This window comes from Fistularia commersonii, chromosome 5 (assembly GCF_037954325.1).
Source record: "Fistularia commersonii isolate RoL2024-O1a breed Wild chromosome 5, RoL_Fcom_v1.0, whole genome shotgun sequence".
Taxonomy (NCBI): domain Eukaryota; kingdom Metazoa; phylum Chordata; class Actinopteri; order Syngnathiformes; family Fistulariidae; genus Fistularia; species Fistularia commersonii.
Genome location: NC_141288.1, coordinates 5,020,635 through 5,039,387, shown reverse-complemented (window position 1 = coordinate 5,039,387; position 18,753 = coordinate 5,020,635). Strand labels below are relative to the sequence as shown.

The 18,753-nt window shown below is 45.3% G+C and overlaps 2 protein-coding genes across 3 annotated transcripts in view; one reads left to right on the top strand and one right to left on the bottom strand.

Moving 5' to 3' along the window:
* Nucleotides 1-431: 431 nt before the first annotated feature.
* On the top strand, nt 432-17,508 carry tmem110l (transmembrane protein 110, like). 2 transcript variants are annotated; one of them, XM_086146576.1, is made up of 8 exons: nt 432-865; nt 3,934-3,982; nt 4,858-4,953; nt 5,044-5,165; nt 5,987-6,099; nt 6,227-6,310; nt 6,535-6,666; nt 15,949-17,508. In XM_086146576.1, the coding sequence occupies exons 1-8, from the start codon at nt 676-678 to the stop codon at nt 16,075-16,077; spliced, it is 915 nt and encodes a 304-aa protein (XP_086002702.1). In that variant the 5' UTR covers nt 432-675; the 3' UTR covers nt 16,078-17,508. The 2 variants fall into 2 exon arrangements, with proteins under 2 accessions (XP_086002702.1, XP_086002701.1); XM_086146575.1 differs by having other exon boundaries at nt 3,934-4,009.
* Nucleotides 14,310-18,753, bottom strand: part of itih5 (inter-alpha-trypsin inhibitor heavy chain 5) — a 26,578-nt gene continuing 22,134 nt past the window's right edge. The window contains exon 14 of the mRNA XM_086146574.1: nt 14,310-18,284. Within this exon, the coding sequence (XP_086002700.1) occupies nt 18,025-18,284 (260 nt within the window). The 3' untranslated portion in view covers nt 14,310-18,024. The remainder of the gene's footprint in view (nt 18,285-18,753) is intronic.

Genomic DNA, 18,753 nt, shown 5'->3' with positions numbered 1-18,753 from the left:
GACGCAGTATCGCGCACGAGAGGCACGTGTCAGAGCGCGGGCCGCCCGGTGAGATTCCAAATTAAAAGCCTTTTTTTGTTTAAAACAGATCAGTAAAACATCTTTTGGTCATGTTGAAAATAACGATAATAATATTAACAGAAAGCCGAATCATAAAACCTTAATTTCTTGGGTTTTTAGATATTTCTCCACAACGCTAAAAAAACAAGGTATTGTTGCTAATGGATTTTATAGTCAAGATATCATTTTAAATATCATCTCTATTGAACCCCCTTAGAATAAAGTTCTTATTCAAGCCCAGAAAATCACAGCAACATGTCAGACAAAAAAGATAACCAAAATAAATTCACACGTGGCTTGATAACTTATCGGTCTTTTATTTTGAAAAGCCCAAACAGGAAGCTCCGTCTCCATTACTGGGCACTCGACAGCTGTGCGTTTCTTCCGACATAAACATAGATGTGATTTGGTTGATCGATCATCCGGCCTTCTCCTTCACCTCATCTTCCTCATCCAACTCTGAACGCTTAAACGATCGCGGGATTACTGCTCATTGTGGGGATTTAAAAAGAAAAAGGAAAGTGTGGAAAGAAGCCGCTGAAGAATTGCTTCCCTTTGTCTCCCCCCCATCGTTTGTTGTTGTTGTTGTTTTTTTTTTGCTCCCCACCGGCCGACATGGACATGTACGGTTACACCGGCGTCTTCACGATGAAGACGTTATTCGACGGCGGGGTTCTGGAAGTTACAAACATGTCCGACATCAACAAAGCTAATCCTCACGGCTGCGATAACGGCGCCCTGACGGACCGGTTCGGTGTGCTGATCCAGGGGCTGCTAGCCGTCGTTGCCTTCAGCACGCTAATGTGTGAGTACCCCACTTTCACACGGTCGTGTCCCGTGGATCCCGTGGAAAAAACCGCCAACAACCCACATTTAGTGCAATTAAACAGACGCGTTCAGCGCATCCACGTGGCGTCTTGTTGACGTTTGTTTCCAGTGAGCCCGTTAGCGCCTCCGTTGAATTTCATTGGACTTTTCGCCCATTCTGTTCGTTCTCGCTTTTCCGATGTTAAACATAAGCGATTTTCAACCTCTTAAGACACAAAGAGTATTTAAACATCTTCTGCTAGCCTTCGGTGGGTTGTTTGTGCCGCTACATTTCTTATTAATGCTAAATATTTGTCTTGTGCTCCACCGTGGAGGCCGAAAACATCTTACACGTCCACAAAAAATGACCGTTGCTCCTCGGCGGTTGCGACAGTCAAACCGTCGACAAATACGAATTTTGGCCAAAAAATCGCGATTTTGCTTGGGTTTTTAAATTGCCGAAATTTGTGCCGAGACGAAACTGTGCTGTGTATGTCCACGGTTCCCCATACCGCAATGATTTGCGTCTGCAATAGTTCCGCCGCCATCAATTGTGTAGTTTTAAAGGGGAATTCGTCGCAGTGTCTTCGAGACAGCAGGGTATTTGCAAAAAAAAAAAAACTAACTGTTCACAAATAGTGTACAAACAGCACCTGAGTAACGTTTTTTAACTTTCATTGTCAGGTTAACATGGTTTTTTATATATCTTAACGTGCAACAGTGATGTTTATATAAGTGGTTGGAACAACATTCTCAGTTTGGTGGAAAGAAATAGGCCTAACTTGAGCTTTTCTTTGTGTGTGTGTGTGGAGGGGATGGGGGGATTTGAGTGCCAGCGTGTTTTAAATACTGGCAATTAGTTGCAATCAAAGTAGAGTCAGTTATAAAGAGCAAACTCGACTAGTCCTGTTTGTCAGAAAAGGCTGGAGATGCCTGAACAATGGCCTCCTGACTTGTGATTCTGTGGCAGCTGACTCCGGGAATGCGGAGCATCCCAGTGTTTGTCTCCTCTGGCAATGTTTTGCACAAAAAACAAAAGTAAAAAAAAAAAAAAAACACCACGAGGAGTGGTGTGGTTTTGTTATTCCCAAACTGGAATATGAGGAGAACTGAGTGGTACTGAATTACATGGAGGTGAAATGCATGAATGAAAAACACCTGCAGACTCAGAGGCATTTTATGAGGAGAAAAGAAAATACAGTTGAAAGAGAATAGAAAGGTGTGGCTTAATTGATTCATAAAGAATAAACATCAAAGATCCGCCTTGATTTTTTGTTGTTGTTTGTTTTAATAAAAAAAAATCACAGTTTATTCATGTGCATAATCAATGTGCTAAATTTGTTTAAAAAAAAATGTAGTCCAGAAACTAATTGGCAAATGTCTAAATCAGGCCTGGGAATTTTACGGCCCGCGGGCTTTTTTATCTGGCCTGCCAAACTATTTTCTCTGAATATTGTAATAAGTCTTTCCAATCATTATTAAGTTTAGAAACTCTGTATTTTATTCTTATGTTTAATTTTGTATGGATGTTCCCATGCAAAATAATGTCAGTACATTTATATGATCATGAATGATTTTAAAGTTGAAATGAAATCCCCCAAAATTGCAATTTTTATTTTGTTCAATTTACATGATACCTAGTTTGCCCGCGGATAAAACATAAATAAGAAATATGGCCTGCCAGCCAAAATAATTGCCCACCCCTGGTCTAAACTGTGCTGTCTATATTATATTTAAAAAACTTTAGCTTATGTGAGGATTTCTAGGTAATCATTTCAAAATGAGAAAAAAGAGGGACTGAGCGGAGACCTTGGCCTGGAATTGAACCACAAACCTGCTTCAAGCCTTCATTTTACTCTGTTTGGGGTTTTATTTGCGGCCCAAACTCTGGGAATCATTTAGTGATCCCTTGACAAACAACCATGACCTCTTGTGCAGGCTAAGCAGAATAGAGAATCAATGAATGACATTTTTCACCAAAGATTTATAGAATAATTATGTATTTGTCAATTACGATGACATCATTTTATTTTTATTGTACAAAGGAGTGACACAAATATTTATACACTGTTTATATAGCTTTTGTTTTATAGCTTTTGTCTAAGTTTGAACTACTCAGACCTCAATTTCCACTTTTGCAAACAGTTCCTTATGCACCTCACTGTTTATGGTTTATCATTTATGATACATAAACAATTTCATTGTAAATACATATTTGTCATTTTACTTCTGTGGTACACAAAGCTGTAAATCCTCTGGTTTCCTATATCTTGCTGCCTTTTAATACAATAGTATGTATAGTTATATATATTCTTTTATCCTTTGTATTATCTGTTCCGAACTGTATTTTTTCATTTTACCATATGGCTCTCACCTGTCCTAAAATTTCCCCAGCATCCACAACCCCCGAAAACAGATATTTTTTTTTAATTTAATTGAATAAACAACAAAAACGGTTACTTGTAGTTCCCATCATGTCCACAAGGGGGCGCTAATAATAACTCCCCACCCCTCTTCCATGTTCTGATATTTCCGTGTGTGTGTGTGTGTGTGTGTGTGTGTGTGTGTGTGTGTGTGTGTGTGTGTGTGTGTGTGTGTGTGTGTGTGTGTGTGTGTGTGTGTTGTGCGTGCGCGTCATACATATACAAATCAGAAGAAAGTATTACAAGGTCAGACTGTGCGCTGGGTTCTGGTGCATCCCCTTAATTTTGACGATCCACGAGGTTGATCGACAAGCTCCGTTCAGTTACTCATTTGCGGGGGAATCCATAAACAAACACACACACAAGCTCGTGGTCAAAGTGTACATCCTTGTTAATATTTTCTCCCTGGAAGAGCGGAGGATTGTAGGTCACCATGGCAGCGACATCACAGATCTGGGTTGAGAACCGGTCCGGGCTGGACTTTAGAATTAGAAGAGGTGACCGGGAATGGTGGATGTCGGTCGCCTCTCAGCGCGGAGTTGTATAATGACCCGCAGAAACTCCCTCAAAATATTAAAATAATGATTAAAAAAAACACAAGAAAATGAAATTCACAAAATCTGACTTTTCTTCTCCTTCACAGTGAAGAGGTTTCGGGAGCCAGCGGGGATCCGACGACCCTGGAGGATCTGGTCAGAAACTCATCCTCTCTTTGAAATGTGACCCACTTTCTGTTATCACACACCTTCAACAAATCCTCAATAGATCCCTTTGAAACCCCAGAGTTGAACCATTTTCTCCCTCAAAACCTCTTAAATGCTTTTTTGTGTACCCATTTCAGCCACAAGGGCGCCAATCCATTTGTGGGGAGAACAAAATACATTTGTGGGGAGAGCAAAAATCTTGCCAAGGATTTTCCTCTTGTAGTAAACCCCTCCCCTCCTCCCCATGTGCAGTATTTCTCTAAGAAATGCACCGGCGCTTAAGTACATAGAAGTATCAAGCACACTCTTTCAAAAAATCTAACTTGCACTGCTGAAGATGGAGCTCTCGACAGAGGCGTAACAGCGACCTCTTGTGGTCAAATTGGGTACTGCAGTTTAAATTGCTCCGCGGATGACATAATTCTCCATTCAGTATTATGACTAAGTAGAATAAAAATGGGGAAAATATGAGCTAAACTGGAAGATTACTGACAATTAAAGGAGTATTTTCTACATTACAGAAATATTACTCAACTCTTTTTAGGTTTTTACTGGGGAGTGTTAATCTTCTCATAGGCCAATGAGTCAAAGGGAGGTTCCTCACAAAATGTGAAGATAAAAGTTTTCTGTTTCAAAAACACTAAAATGAATCGAAACTTAAATATTCTTTCAAGAAATCTCAATTGTAGTCGCTAGTATTTGCTCATAATGTGTAAAAAGAACTCCAGGTCAAAGGTCAGATTAACTCACCTTTAATTTTATTTTGGTCTAGAAGTTGGAAAAAAATAAATCTCCAATTAGTCATGCAGATTCCATACAGTGAAAAAATAAATGTAAATTTTAAAGACCTTTTAAAATTGCAGGTTTTACGACACGTCCAAACAGGCCATCGGCGCACTCTTCATCCACTTCGCCAACGTCTTCCTCTCCACGCTCACCAAAATGGATCCATGTTCCCTGTAAGTATGGAACTCGCTGCATGAGTAAACTCCCGGCAGATGAAGGTTCGACCCACTCTCGCCCTCTTTCTTTTTTTAATTAAACCCAAGATACCTGATGAATTTCTTACTGGACGCCACGCTGGGGATGCTGGTCATCTGGATCGCCGTCAAGCTGGTGTCCAGGCTGGTGGAGCACAAGCAGTGGACGCCGCTAATGTTCGGGGAATACGGTGAGTGACGCACCCTCTTGCGTTATTTTCTAAAACACAAACAGAACCGTGATCACCGAGCTGTCGGTTGTTGTGATCGCGCAGTTCCGATTTCGTCCACTGGGGGGCGCTGCATGTCCGACAGGGTGGCGAGCCAACCTCGCCAGCTGCAGAAGAGTTGGGGTTTCCAGCCACGGCTTCAGAAAAAAAGGGAAATGATTCCACGGCTGTCATAACTCTTCCTCACCGGCCCGCCCTCCCCCTCTATCCGCCCCTTTTTCCTCCTCGCAATGGAAATTTTTTCTCCCAAATGACCCTGCACGGGCGAGTCTTTGGAACTGTTTACCTCCAAGAGGTCAAGTTGACATTTGCTTTGTCTTTTTACCGGAAGGGAGGGAGGCGTCTGTCGCCCTTCCTCCCCGGTCCCGCACCTTTACCCCCTCCTCCCGACTTAATGACAGACGGTACGCTCCTTTGTGTCTGCAGGTAAAGACACCTGTAAAACTCCTTTCAGGCCGGGAGACGAAAAAAACGAAGCGTCTCTGCGACCGGAACAAACCCGATCAGACATTTTCATTTAAGGCCGTCTTAGAATTTTTTTTTTCTTTTTTAATGAAACCCTTTGACATTGCACACACGAAACATGTTTCGGTGAAGAATACGGAGTTGAAAATGGTGGTGGAGTTATCTCGTCGGAGGGGGTGATTCAGGATGTTTGAGCCCCTTTTCAGAGACTTGTATGAGTCTTTTGTGCGCCTTCTAATGAGGGGATAAGGAAATGACAACCGCCTCTTTGTTGCTCTTGAAATGATGTGTGATACGATTACCGATTCCCCCTCTAGGCGACCCCCCCCAGGCGGCAGCGTGGCTCGGCCAGTGCGGCATCTACCTGCTCATCATGGTGCTGGAGAAGGGCGTGATCAGCCTGGTGCTGCTTGTCCCTGGATGGTCCAAAGTAAGGGGACAAACGTAGAGTCACACCAAACAAGCCGCCATAAAATCAGGGAACCCGGCCTTCGCCATCAGATATGATCCTTCGTTAAATTAAAGATCGGTCCTGGCTCTCCTCTACTTCTCTCCAGCTGCAGGAGGTGCTGCTGAGCTACATTGCCAACCCTCAGCTGGAGCTGGTGCTGGTCATGCTCATCGTGCCCTTTATCGTCAACGTAAGTATCGCTTTTTGCAACTATAGATACGCCGATGAAGAGCGACCGCCGGCTGGTGTCTAAATTCACTTGATCCGTCCGGTCTGATGTGTTCAATCGAACCTGAACCAAGTTAAATCAAGCGCCATCGGACAAGTATCTAAAACCCCACCTCCTTGTTGGGTACTTTATATCTGAAGAGCTTCACTTACCCTGGTCCCCTGGGTTTTTTTTTCCCCCCCAAGTCCATCATGTTCTGGGTGGTGGACAGCCTGACGATGAGGAAGTACAAGACGATGAAGAGCCCAGATGACGCGTGTGACGGTTCGGTGAAGAAGCCGGACTCTCTTCCCTGGGCCAATAACGACGAGTCCCAGGTGAGAGTCCATAAGCCAAAAAAAAAGGCCAACAACCGAAAGCACCAACTTCACTGTGTATTAAGATGTTGCAGTGTCCAAACCCATATGCCTTAGCTTCTGTTTAGCTGTTCCGAGACTCCCAAAATTCTAAAAAAAATGGAGAAACGTCACTTTGGTCCAATGTCCAGTGCATACCAAGAAGATAAGACTTCCAGAAACTCCGCAACCCCGTCGCTTGGTCCATTTTCTTCAGCGTTCCATGCCACGCTTTTTAAAGCATACAGGCCATGAATTTCCTCTATGTGGAGCTCAGACACAATGGCAGGAATCGGATATCAGATCAATACCGTATTTTTTCCCATTGACAAAAAAGGCCCGAAAAAGGGTCTGGTAACCAAAATACATTTATGAATACAGTATGGCGGGCCTTTCGTGACACCATCGTAGACATTGTCAGTGTGCAATACGACCAAGACATTGCCTCATCAAGGGAACCTCTTCCCTTTAATGCAGCATCCCGTTGCTGCATTTTTAAAACAGGAATCTGCTGAGTGTGATGGATAATCGGCAAGTATGTGAGGGGTAAACACCCGATCCGACCTCAGGTGCTGTAAATCTATTTTTGAATGTTTCATCCAAATCGATCGGGTAGCGTGTGCTGATTACCGACCCCATTGCCAACAAGTGTGAACTCCTTGTCCTTTCAAATTGGGAACGATTTCGTTTCAAGGCCCCACCTTTAGAATATCCCTTCCTCCCCTCTTTGATTATCTCAAACTGACCGCAGCTGCTCCTCTTCTGTCTGTACCTGTGACCAATTTTTCTGCTTGAACTTCCTGCTGCGCTGGGATGTTCAGGGAATGGGGATGAAACTGACCGATTTACTTTGTCAATAGCTGCTCAGCCCATCGCAGAGGGGCTTCTTCTAATGAATCCCATTCAAACCCCAACTCAGGTAACCCAACGAGTCTAAGATAAGATTAGATAAGAACAACTTTATTAATCCCGAAGGAAATTGTTGTGCCAGAGTTACAGAAAATATAACAGTAATAAATGATAAAAAGAAAAGGCAGAATTAGAAATAAAAATAAACTATAAACTATAAAGTGTCTCAGTGAAACTATAAAGTGTCTTAGTAACAAGTGAGGTAAGGAGTGCACAATAGTATGATAAACGGAAAAATTGTAGTGTAGCTGTTATGAAATGAAATATTGCACAGTTCTGAATATTGCAAAGTCTCTCTAGTTCCCAAAAACATCTGTTCACTGAGTGCCCGAACTGCTTAGTTACCTAGATAGAACTGGAGAAGCTCCTCTGATGGAAGGTAGAACATCTTCAAGAAAGTAAACATGCCCCGGTTTCTTCAACGAAGCCACGGTTGGGTGCCGCAGTTTGCCTCTTGACTCCGTTGACCCTCCATTGAGATTCATCTTCTGACTTTGTCATCGGCGATGATCTTGTTTTCGGTTTCGGGGTGGATGATGACAGGTTATTTTGAATGTGTCGAAAATCCCACGGGTGCCTCGAGGGCGATTCCCCCCTGACACTGCGGGCATCGCGGTCACGCCACAAATGCACAGGTTGTTTTCATGCACTCCCGACAACGCGCTTTCACATCAAGCTGCCTTGAAATACCCTTCCTACCTCCGCCCAAGCCTTCGGAGCGCAGGGGACGCCCCTGGCAAGCGGACAGACATGGACAGATGCGGACTCTCGTCGATGTACCGTTCTCCCCCGGCGTTTGCTTAACCAGAGTACAGACCACCGCTTTGGCCAAGCTCTCGATTGAGTTTTTCACGAGAATCTTGTTTGACATGTCGCTGGCCGAGGGTTCCTCACGGTCGCCGAGCCTCTCCGTTTCCTCCAGCGGTCTGACTTTTGTTTCGGTCGACCCTCTCTGACTATCCGGCGATGCTCGCAACCTCATTGTCCTCGCAGGGTCGCAAGGCCCGACCGCTATTTTTTTCAGCAGGAGCAGGATCTCGAGCATCTCAGGCGGAGTGCCTGACTCCGCAAGAGTCTCGCACCTCTTGTCCTTTCTCCGGTTAGCCTTTTGACTCCAAGGCCTCGTCCTATGTCCGAACACCTGGTCCTCCTCCTCTCTTTCCCTCAGCAAGAAGAGGAGGTCCAACATCTCAGGCGGAGTGTTTAAGCCCCATGGAGTCTCGGAATCGGCGTCGTGTCCGATGGCAGCTCTTTGCCGCTTCTTGTTCTGAGCCGCATGGTTTCTCATGTGCCATCGGCACCTGGCGGCAGACCCCGCACCTATTCCTTTCTGGGCAAAAAGCTGGCCTTGAAGGTTTTCTATTATTTTCTCGCAGAGAGAGAGCCTCCTCTGGTAGTCCCGGTTCTGCAAGTTGAGCGAAATGTAGCGCGCCCACCACTTCTGACCCTTCGATTTCTGCCCTCGGCCGGTCGCGTCACCCAGCTCCTCGCTGATAACGGTCTGGATGTACGACTTCACCTCAGCGTCCTCGTTCGGGGTTTGGCTGCACACCATTTTCCTTCCTTCCCGTTTTCCTGAGTTTTGAGGTGGTGAATGGATAACGCGTCAAAATTCATGTACTCAACGATGTTGTCTTCAAGATCCCGCTTATACAGCGTGTCATAGCAGAACCACAGGGGACCGACTTCAGAGAAGGCTTGCAGGTTCCTTGCAGACCTACATTGCCTTCGCTGGTGACCTCACAGACTCTGTGCTTCCCCGTTCTACGTACCTTCACAGCTCGTGGGCATCCATACTTCATGACAGCGAACTTCTCAGTGGCATCACAGCGTCCCCCTGTCAGGGCTCACCTCTCTTGAGCGTGCCCTCTTTGGTACATCACACCCGATGTCAGCCAATAAGAAACCAAGTCGGGAGACCCATACTTGTAGATTAGCCCAGGCCGTAGCGTTTACCTGTTTCAACGCAAGTTGTGTCGTAAACGGAGCCGTAGCTCGGAGGTTGTTTTAGCGTAAACCTGGAATCAACACTCGGTCATACAAAAGTGCACGAGAGCTCGGTTAAAATTCCACGTCTATGAATTCTGTTGGCAATTTGCAGGTTATTTTGCAGCTAACATTAGCTTTTTTAACAACATGGCGGCCCCAGAAAGAGAACGTGGACGCACCTGCTCCGCCCCGTCACCCTGGGGAAAGATTACTCTCGATGCCTCTTTCCCACCGTACGGCTGCGCCGTAAACCGCCCACTTAGATGTAGACAAGACTTACAGCGGAATAGAAAGAGAAAGAGGATGTTGTGAGAATGTTGATGTAACATCACATCAACATGCTCCCCCCTCCCCCCTTTTCCCCTTCCCACATTAGATCCACCGAAACAGAAGCGATGAAGAACGTGGTTCATCTTGAGCCCATGAGAACCACTTAACCTCGGCGGGGTTAAAAAGCCGGGGGTCGTCCAAATGGGCAATCGCACGGACGGTCCTGCTTTCATTCCTGGCTCTCGCGTTGTTCTGGGGGCCGCTTGTTTATTCCCGTCATCGCGGAGGCAATATCTCGGCGACGCCTTTAGGAAATCTTCTCAAACTCGGTGCAGATGCTCGCTCGGTCGAGGAGGGACCCAGTTTTATTTACTTATTTACCCGTTTGTTCTGAAGCAGCCACATTCGGGGCCTGCCGCGACTTTAAAAAGTCGTTTTTGTCCAAACTAGAAGGCTGGAACCGTTGTCGAAGCCAGGAAGGGGGTTCTCCGTGTCCACCTTAAAGGTCAGCTGGATTTTTAAATTGAATGGAAATATTCAGGGAAACACTCACTCCTCTAAGGGTCTTTAGAAATGTCTTTGAAAAATTAGACCCCCGCGGGGCCTCATAAACCAAAATGCTAATTATTCATTAACACTAGGTTGGAGATGGGGGGGCGTAAGGGAGCGAAGGTCAGAGACATTAACCGATTTTAACTGCGGACTTCCCAAACAACGGACTTCCATTTTGGAGGTCAGGGGTCGGAGTCTTCTCCGTATTTTACGGCGTCTGACAAGGAGACTGTGGTCGGACATGCCGAAACAATAAGATCCCCTCTGTTAGAGATTTACATGTGGGGTATTTTCTTTCCCCCCCCCGATCGGTTTGAACTGGAACGGGAAAACACACACACGGAACCGTCAGGCACTGATTTGGCTTTGTTTGGGTCGAGTGGAAGTGTCGGGTTTCCCTTTCCCGAGAGCATCGGACGTTCTGGTTGGGTTCACGATTCCCCAAGCCGAAGGACGACTCCGGCCTCCCAGGTTTCGAACCCACGTGCGTCTCCTCAGGCGTAAAGCGTAACCCAGTTCCAGCACAGCTGCTCGCTATTTAGCCACTGAGAGTCTTTGTGTTCTGGTTCGATTTGGATCTGTTTGTTTTGGATACACATAAGTGCACTCCAGATCTCTGACAAGGCCATTAACCCCCCCCTCAACACTCTTGATATGCTAATCGTACCAGTCGGAGCGGCTGTGCTAATGCACCTGATTTTATTCCGTCGAGCTCCAAAATCATCTTTCTGATCTGCTTCCAGAATTTGAAGAACCCACGAATGGTTCAAAAAGAAACCGCACCCAGCTTATCTGCACGGGGAAAATGTAAAACAGACGGATTTCCAACTCGTCGTCGACGCCGGTGGTCTTATTATTGACGGTTGAGTCAAGTCGGATTTTATTCACGCGGCGCCGTATCCCAACCCGGTTGTCTGATGCCACTTTACATTTTATACTCTTTGAATTTATTTCAATAAACCCGACAATCGCCCGTTAGCAAGCATTCATCGACAGCCGCGAGGAAAAGCTACCTTTTAGCGGTACAGAACGGAGATCAAGACCAGTGCCGCTGGGAATGGAGATAGGAAGCAACTGTGTTAGACAGTCAGGGTACATTAATAGCTTTAATACAGTGATCACTCGCTATAACGCGGTTTACTTTTCACGGTTTCGCTACTTCGCGGATTTGCATCGTGTTCTGCATTCTGATTGGCTAAAAGAGTCACTCCGCTTCTTCTTTACCTGTGCGTCAATAACGTCGCAGTTTAACATGTACACGTACGTAAAACAGCTCGCCAAATTTACATTACGTACGTGCAAATTCTCTTGCAATTTTCTCTAAAACCCATAATGTTGACAAAACGCTCTGGACCGACAAAAGCACCTACGGCAGGGCCTAAAAGGCAGTGGAAGATGCTATCTATCGCAGATAAAGTTAAACTTCTGGACATGCTAAGGGAAGGTAAAAGCTATGCGGCTGTAGGTCGGCATTACGGAATTAATGAATCTTCTGTTTGTTCCATAAAGAAGGAGGAAAAAAACATAAGGACGACAGCAACAATGTATAATAGAGTATTTAATTGTATAATAATTGTAAAAAAAAAAAAAGGTTTCTACTTCACGGATTTTGCCTATCACGGGTTCTTTTTGGAACGTAACCCCCGCGGAAAACAAGGGTATACTGTATTAAAAAAAAAAAAAAGGAACCTGTCTCCGGAGGTTCTCAGTTGTCCAAGAAATAATAAATAATTGAAGCCACGCCCCTTGAGGACCGCAAAAACGAAAGAAAGAAATATTGTTCTGCTGTATATTTTTTAAAAATTAAAAAAAAAGAGGTGGAATCCGAACGACAAAGAATTTCCGGTCCGACTGACCGGTTGTGATTTCCGCAGATCGCAGTCGAATCTTCGAATCCGGGGGCTCCCGGAGGGATTATTCAGACGTCGAAAATTTAGCCTCGCCAGAACCAGGTTGTTGGGGGGTGAATTTTCCCGCATCCTATCGGCCCAAATTTTCAGATTTTTTTTTTTCCTCGGTTTTTCCTGCTTTGTGTTTGTAAACATTTTTAAACCACAGACTCCGCCCCCCCCCCGCCCGCCCATTGCAAAAAACCAGGCTGTCATTTTGTAATTCAAGCGACCCTCCCCATCTCCCCCTTTCTGGTCCGGCGCCAGCCTGCCATAAATCAGCTCTTCATCAACAGATAACAGTGACATTTAGGAATCGTTTCCACGCACTGATGTGATGGAAAGCCGGGCGGAGAGGAGGAGGCGGGCAGATAGAGGGGGCATTTATCAGGGCAGAGGGCGGCGTCCGGCAAAAAACGCCACAATGACGCTGTTGTAGCCGGTTCGGGCGCCTGTGACACGCGTTAACGTCGCCGCTCTCCGAGACCCCCGAACCGCTGGGGTTGTCGCTCCTCAACGCCAGTCGATGGGATTCAAGCCAAATATCTGGACTTTTGTCACACTTCTGGGTGTTTGAGCGAGCTCATTGGACGGGCCGCCGTCACGTGACATGATGTAATGGATCCGGCATTTGACATTTTAAGGAGCGGTCTACGATCACCGCCCTGGGTTAACCTATTACGACACAGAGTCCTCGTACGAGGACGTTGTCCTCTGCACCGGATCCTGACCAATCATCATCTGTTATTGCCTCTCGATGGTTATCATCCTTTTGGGCATCGATTAAAAACAAGTGTAGAAACAAGCCAACTCTTTGGCAACAATCTTCAGCTCCGCTTCGCTGGACATTTGAGAACGATTCAGACTTCATCAAGTCGCTTGTTGCCCCGAGGGGTCCAATGGGTCGGGGACGAAGTTGCCAAAGTAAGCATTTTGTGAAACTTGTGTAAATATAATCTAAATTAACAATCTTTTGGCTCATTTTGAAAGAAAATGATTCAACTTCGCCTCTCTGTGTTGTATTTCGGTCAACAGTTCTGTTCTCAGAAGGCTTCAGATGAAGTAAAATACATCACACGTATGGGTTTCTTTTAAAATATCATATCTTTTAATTTTGTTTTCATTTTGAGTAAATGTCACGATCATCCAGATGACCAAACTCAAAAAAAGTTCTGTGAACTGGATGCAAAGAAGCCATGGAAGATAGTTCTACAGAAGTGGAGTTCGGTCCGAGCCCCCGTCCTGCTTTTTGAGACTCTGAGAGATCCGCTCAGATCATTTTTCTACATTTTCATTTATTCCCCTGGGGGGGAAAAAAAAGCACAAAGAACTCCCTTTTCTGAAAATATTCAGCCGTATTTTTGCAACTTTATATTTTGGGGTATTTGTCCGAACCCGTTGGACGGTTACGTGATTGAGTACCAGAACGGTCATATTTGTGTTGGCAGAAGGTTTGTTTCTGGCCTGGCGGTTTCCATCAGAATTTTTTTTTTTTTTTTTTCAGCCAAACTCACTAGCAGGCTTTCTGTGGCTCGGTGACCTTTTGACTAGCCGGGGCTCCTTGTTTGTAGTCGACAGAAACTGCCAGGAAGCGGGGCCGCCGGCGAGTGTGTCTGATAGGATTTTGACGACCGCGAACAGACCGCTAAACGATAACGGTAGCGATGGATGACGTTTGCTCGTGAATCCAAACAGCTCACAGCTTTGGATGCATTTATCCGAGTTAGTTTTTATTCCCTTCCTTGGGAGAGGAAGGAAGCTCAGGAAATGGTCTCAACTTATCAAGTGATTTCACACCTCTATGAATGAGTAGTACCGTATTTTCCGCACCATAAGGCGCACCGGATTATAAGGCGCACCTTCAATGAATGGCCTATTTAAAAAAAAAAAAAAATCATATATAAGGCGCACCGCATTATAAGGCTCGTATAATAGAAGCTAAAGTAGTGGCTGGGGTTGCGTTATGCATCCACTAAATGGAGCTGCGCTAAAGGGAACGTCAACAAAACAGTCAGATAAGTCAGTCAAACTTTATTAATAGAATACAAACCAACATTCTGACAACTCCGTTTACTCCCAAAACAAGTTAGTGCATTCACAACACGGTACCGTAAGTACCGGTAGCTCTTATCAGTATTAGCGCCGCCTTCATTGAAAACAGTGTATTTCAAACTCCACAGTTCAAAGCGTTTCATAAAACGAAAGCACCGAGAAGGATCGCCTCTAAATTCATTGATGTCCATATCGCTAGCTAGCGCTGTTGCCGTCATTCAAATAGTGACTGTGGTGATCTACTTGCAGCTCTCTGTTCAACAACCCACTGTTCACGTTTGTCCTCCAACTGTAGGAGAAATGATTTGTCGGTCCAAATGAAAATGCACGCTTTGCGCAGTCCTATATCCCAGCATGCACCGCGCGCTGCTTCTTCTACGGGAGAAAATGGGGTCGGCAGCTGCTTCCCGTTTTTGTGAGACCTCTTGCAGCTCAGTATTGATCCACATATAAGGCGCACTGCATTATAAGGCGCACTGCATTATAAGGCGCGCTGTCGATTTTTGAGAAGATTCCAGGCTTTTAGGTGCGCCTTAAAGTGCACGGTACTTTATACCGTGAATAGTTCCACATTAGTTTATGGTGGGCGTAACGCTACAGAACCAGCCACGATAAATGAAAAGCGGTGAAAAGCGAAGCGACTCTCTTGCTTTAACAGGTCAAGAAGTTGCGCTTTTTCTACAACGGTTAGCATCTTCCTTCGCCGCTTAGTTTCAGTGCCAGATATCTTAGAAGGCGTAGAACATTTGGCCGTCACGGTGGGGGTTGAAATTAATTTCAAAACTTTCCCAGATAATTCACACAAACACAACACCGCAGAGAAACAGAGAATGAAGCTATGGTCGCTAAGCCAGTGGGAGCCCAGGCGACAGAACTGCCTTTGGTCGCTACCCTAAAAAAATGCTTATTTTATCAATGATATAATTTTTGATTATAAATATATTATAATGCAGTATAATGCAGTAATGTTGAGAGTAATGTTCAGGTCACGTCCAGTCGGATGTTATGATGTTAAAATACATTTATACTGCAAAAACCTGTTGTATAGCTACAACAGCTTGTAAGGCTAATTACGATTAGCAACAGGGACTACTGTATATCTATATGATGGTGAACGCCGCCTCTTGCCCAATGACAGTTGGGATATCCTGCAACCCCAAGTGCAGGATAAGCAATAAATATAATGAATGAATAAATGAACGGTTGCATTTACACAGGCGAGGCGCTAACCCGACCATCGGGAGCAACTTGGGGTTCGAGTGTCCCGCCCAAGGATACTTCACCGTTCATACAGACGGAGCCGGGAATTGAACCGGCAACTTTCCTAACTGACCCTCCAAGCCGAAAGCCTCCTAAATACCATCAAGCGGTTACCATAAAAGTCCCCCGGCATTAAAACCTGGATTATTATATCGCGATACTGCGTCTCCGCATGTTTTTTTTCATCTCGTATCAGTGGATAATATGCGAATCAGCCATGCCCGTTACATGCCGGACCAATCGGGGGTGCGGGTTCGAAAGCCGTTTCCTGTATTTCTCTGAATTCGATGTCCCTGAATCCGGAAGCTCAAGCTCTGCGCTGTGCTCTGCTGTGGTCCCTCAGGTCCTGCTGACGGTGGAAACGGATACGGAAGAGGGCGAGGAAGGCGAGGAGGAGCTCGCCGAGGGCGGCTCGTCACCCGACGTCCAGTACTCCGGATCACCGGTCAAGCCGGGCTGGGTGGTGGTGTGAACCCGACCTACATCTACCCCTCTATCTTTTTTTTTTTTAACCTTGAAGACCTTTACATCAGTTCATCTTTCCTCCCATTCAGAGTAACCACTACAGAAACGCCGGCTAGAAGCGATTACGGCGTGAGCGTGGCGCTTCAGACGTTTTAAGGGAGACGATAACGAACGCTGGAGTAGTAAAGCTGTCGTCTCTTCGCGACGGGGGATTTTTTTTTTTTTTTTTTTTTTCCCTCAAAAGAGGCCTTTATCATGTCCGGCGTTCTGCAGAGCAGCCCGGAGCGTGGACTCTTAACTGCTAAGATTTTATATAATCACTCTTTTTAATTTAGGTGTAATTGCCGGCTCTCCCACATGCTCTGCCTCCGGCTACCGACTTTGACTTCTAAGGCCTCTTACGACGCCTACCTCCTACGGACGCAACGCGTCATCGCGGTCGAATTCCATGAGAAAACCGTGGGGATGTCAAGGATGGCCGCGAAAATCGGGCGTCCACCCGGATAGATCCCCTGCAGGGAACGCCTTTTCCCTGTACCGACATCTCACCAAAGAGCCCGATGACGACTACTCAGGTTTCCACGGAGAGGCGTTGAATCGTGTAAGAACCGAACTCTTTCGAACCGCTCCGGAATTCGGGTGTCAGGTTTTTTTGTTTTTTTTTTTCACGTCATGAAAATGATTCAATCTAGAAAAAAAACAAAAAAAAAACAGGATAATTTGGGCGGCGTTCCATATGCATTTTCCGGCCGAAAGGTGATCGATAAACATAACAAATCAGGCGTTCTCCGCCTCTGTGAAATGGGTGGAAGAGGGTGCGGGATTTTAACGCGCAATTTTAAACTAAACGTCCTGCCGCATCTTGATACGCAACCCTTTCAGCGGTGTTGCCTTGGCAACCCTGCGTCCCGGGGCCAATGACAAAACTGACACGGCGTCACACTCAATGATTGTGTTTGATTTGTCCATTCACCCAATATGGTTAATGCGATTTTTTTTTTTTTTTTTTGTATTTATTCTGTGATAATTTTATCTGATTTATCAACGTATTGGTTGTTGAATCTGCTGCGATGGTGGCTCTGGAACCATTTTTAGAGATGCCAGATTATCATAATCCTGTGCGGGTGAAATCAGTATGAGGCCAAATAGGCAGTGAATATTTGTCTTCCATTTTATTTTTTTTTTGTACTCGCGGTTTATCATGAAATCATCTCATCTGGCCTCCGTACACTCGGGGGTTTAGAGGCTGGAAAAACAGCTCGACATGATATTTTATGTGGTATGTCCATTTTTTCAGTGTATTTTTTTATATACGATATATACGATTTATATATACGACAACATTCCACTCTTGTGACTTAAACTGCGTAACGTCACAACCCGCTGCCTCGACGAATGTATCTAATCTGCACTACGAATAAAGGTGACTTGACAGATGTGTCGGTGTGTGTCGGCGGATTCCTGCAGGGAATGTGTACGCCCCCCCACCCCCCTGCCCCTGATGACAGGGGAGGACGACGGCTGTGTGTGTATGTGTGTGTGTGAGTGTGTGTGTGTTTGCATGAGTGCGCCCCGTGTGTTTGCCGTGTCATCGGGCAAGGGGGTTAGTTAGCGGAGGGGGTTGATCTCCGTGGTAACCAGGTGTGTTTTTAATCCACTCAAATAGGGGCAAAAATGAAAGCAACCCCCAAACCATATTAAAACCTAGATTTAAATGTATTATTTACAATAAAACGATTGTAAAAAAAAAAAAAACTACAATCCGGGGTCATTCAATAAAAAAATTACATTTACATTAGAAACAGTAGGAAATATATTCAGAAGGGAGAACTGCGGAGGAAGGTGGGAAAGTAAGACTTGGTACCGTTATCTATTGTCACAAGATATTTCAGATGGGGGAAGTGGGAAGGGGGGATTAGTTCAGGTTTAATAATTAAAACGCCGGGCAGCCTTTTCACACCCGGTTTGTCAAGTGCGGCCATTCCCCCGTGTCAAACATGTGCGACATCAAATAGTCCCCGTACTGTCCGTCGATGAGTTTCTCGGCAGCGTTCTTGGCGAACCAGCAGTCCACATTTTGCGTGCCGCTGTAGATCCGCCGGCTCTTCGGGACAACCGGCACCGAGCGGTTCTTAAGCTTCAGGGCCTGCGTGGGCTCGTTGTCCTCTCCGGCCGGCAGCTCCGCCAGGCCCACCTCCTCGAACAGGAATTGGCCTGAAAGCAGAGCGAACCAGGAGGCTTCACGTTAACGTAAAGGGGAAATTTCTTTAGAAATACACTGCTCAAGAAAATAAAGGGAACACTTAAAAAACACATCCTAGATCTAGATGAATGAAATATTCTTATGAAATACTTTGCTCTTTACACAGTTGAATGTGCTGACAACAAAATCACACAAAAATGATCAATGGAAATCAATTGTATCAACCCATGGAGGTCTGGATTAGGAATCACACTCAAAATGAAAGTGTAAAAACAAACTCCAGGCTGATCCAACTTTGATGTAATGTCCTTAAAACAAGTCAAAATGAATCTGTGTTGCTTCCTGAGTGGACACTATGATTTCACACAAGTGTGATTGACTTGGAGTTACATTGTGTTGTTCAAGTGTTCCCTTTATTTTTTTGAGCAGTATATATCACTGTGGTTTCTCACTTTTGATTATCAGTTGGAAATGCCTGAA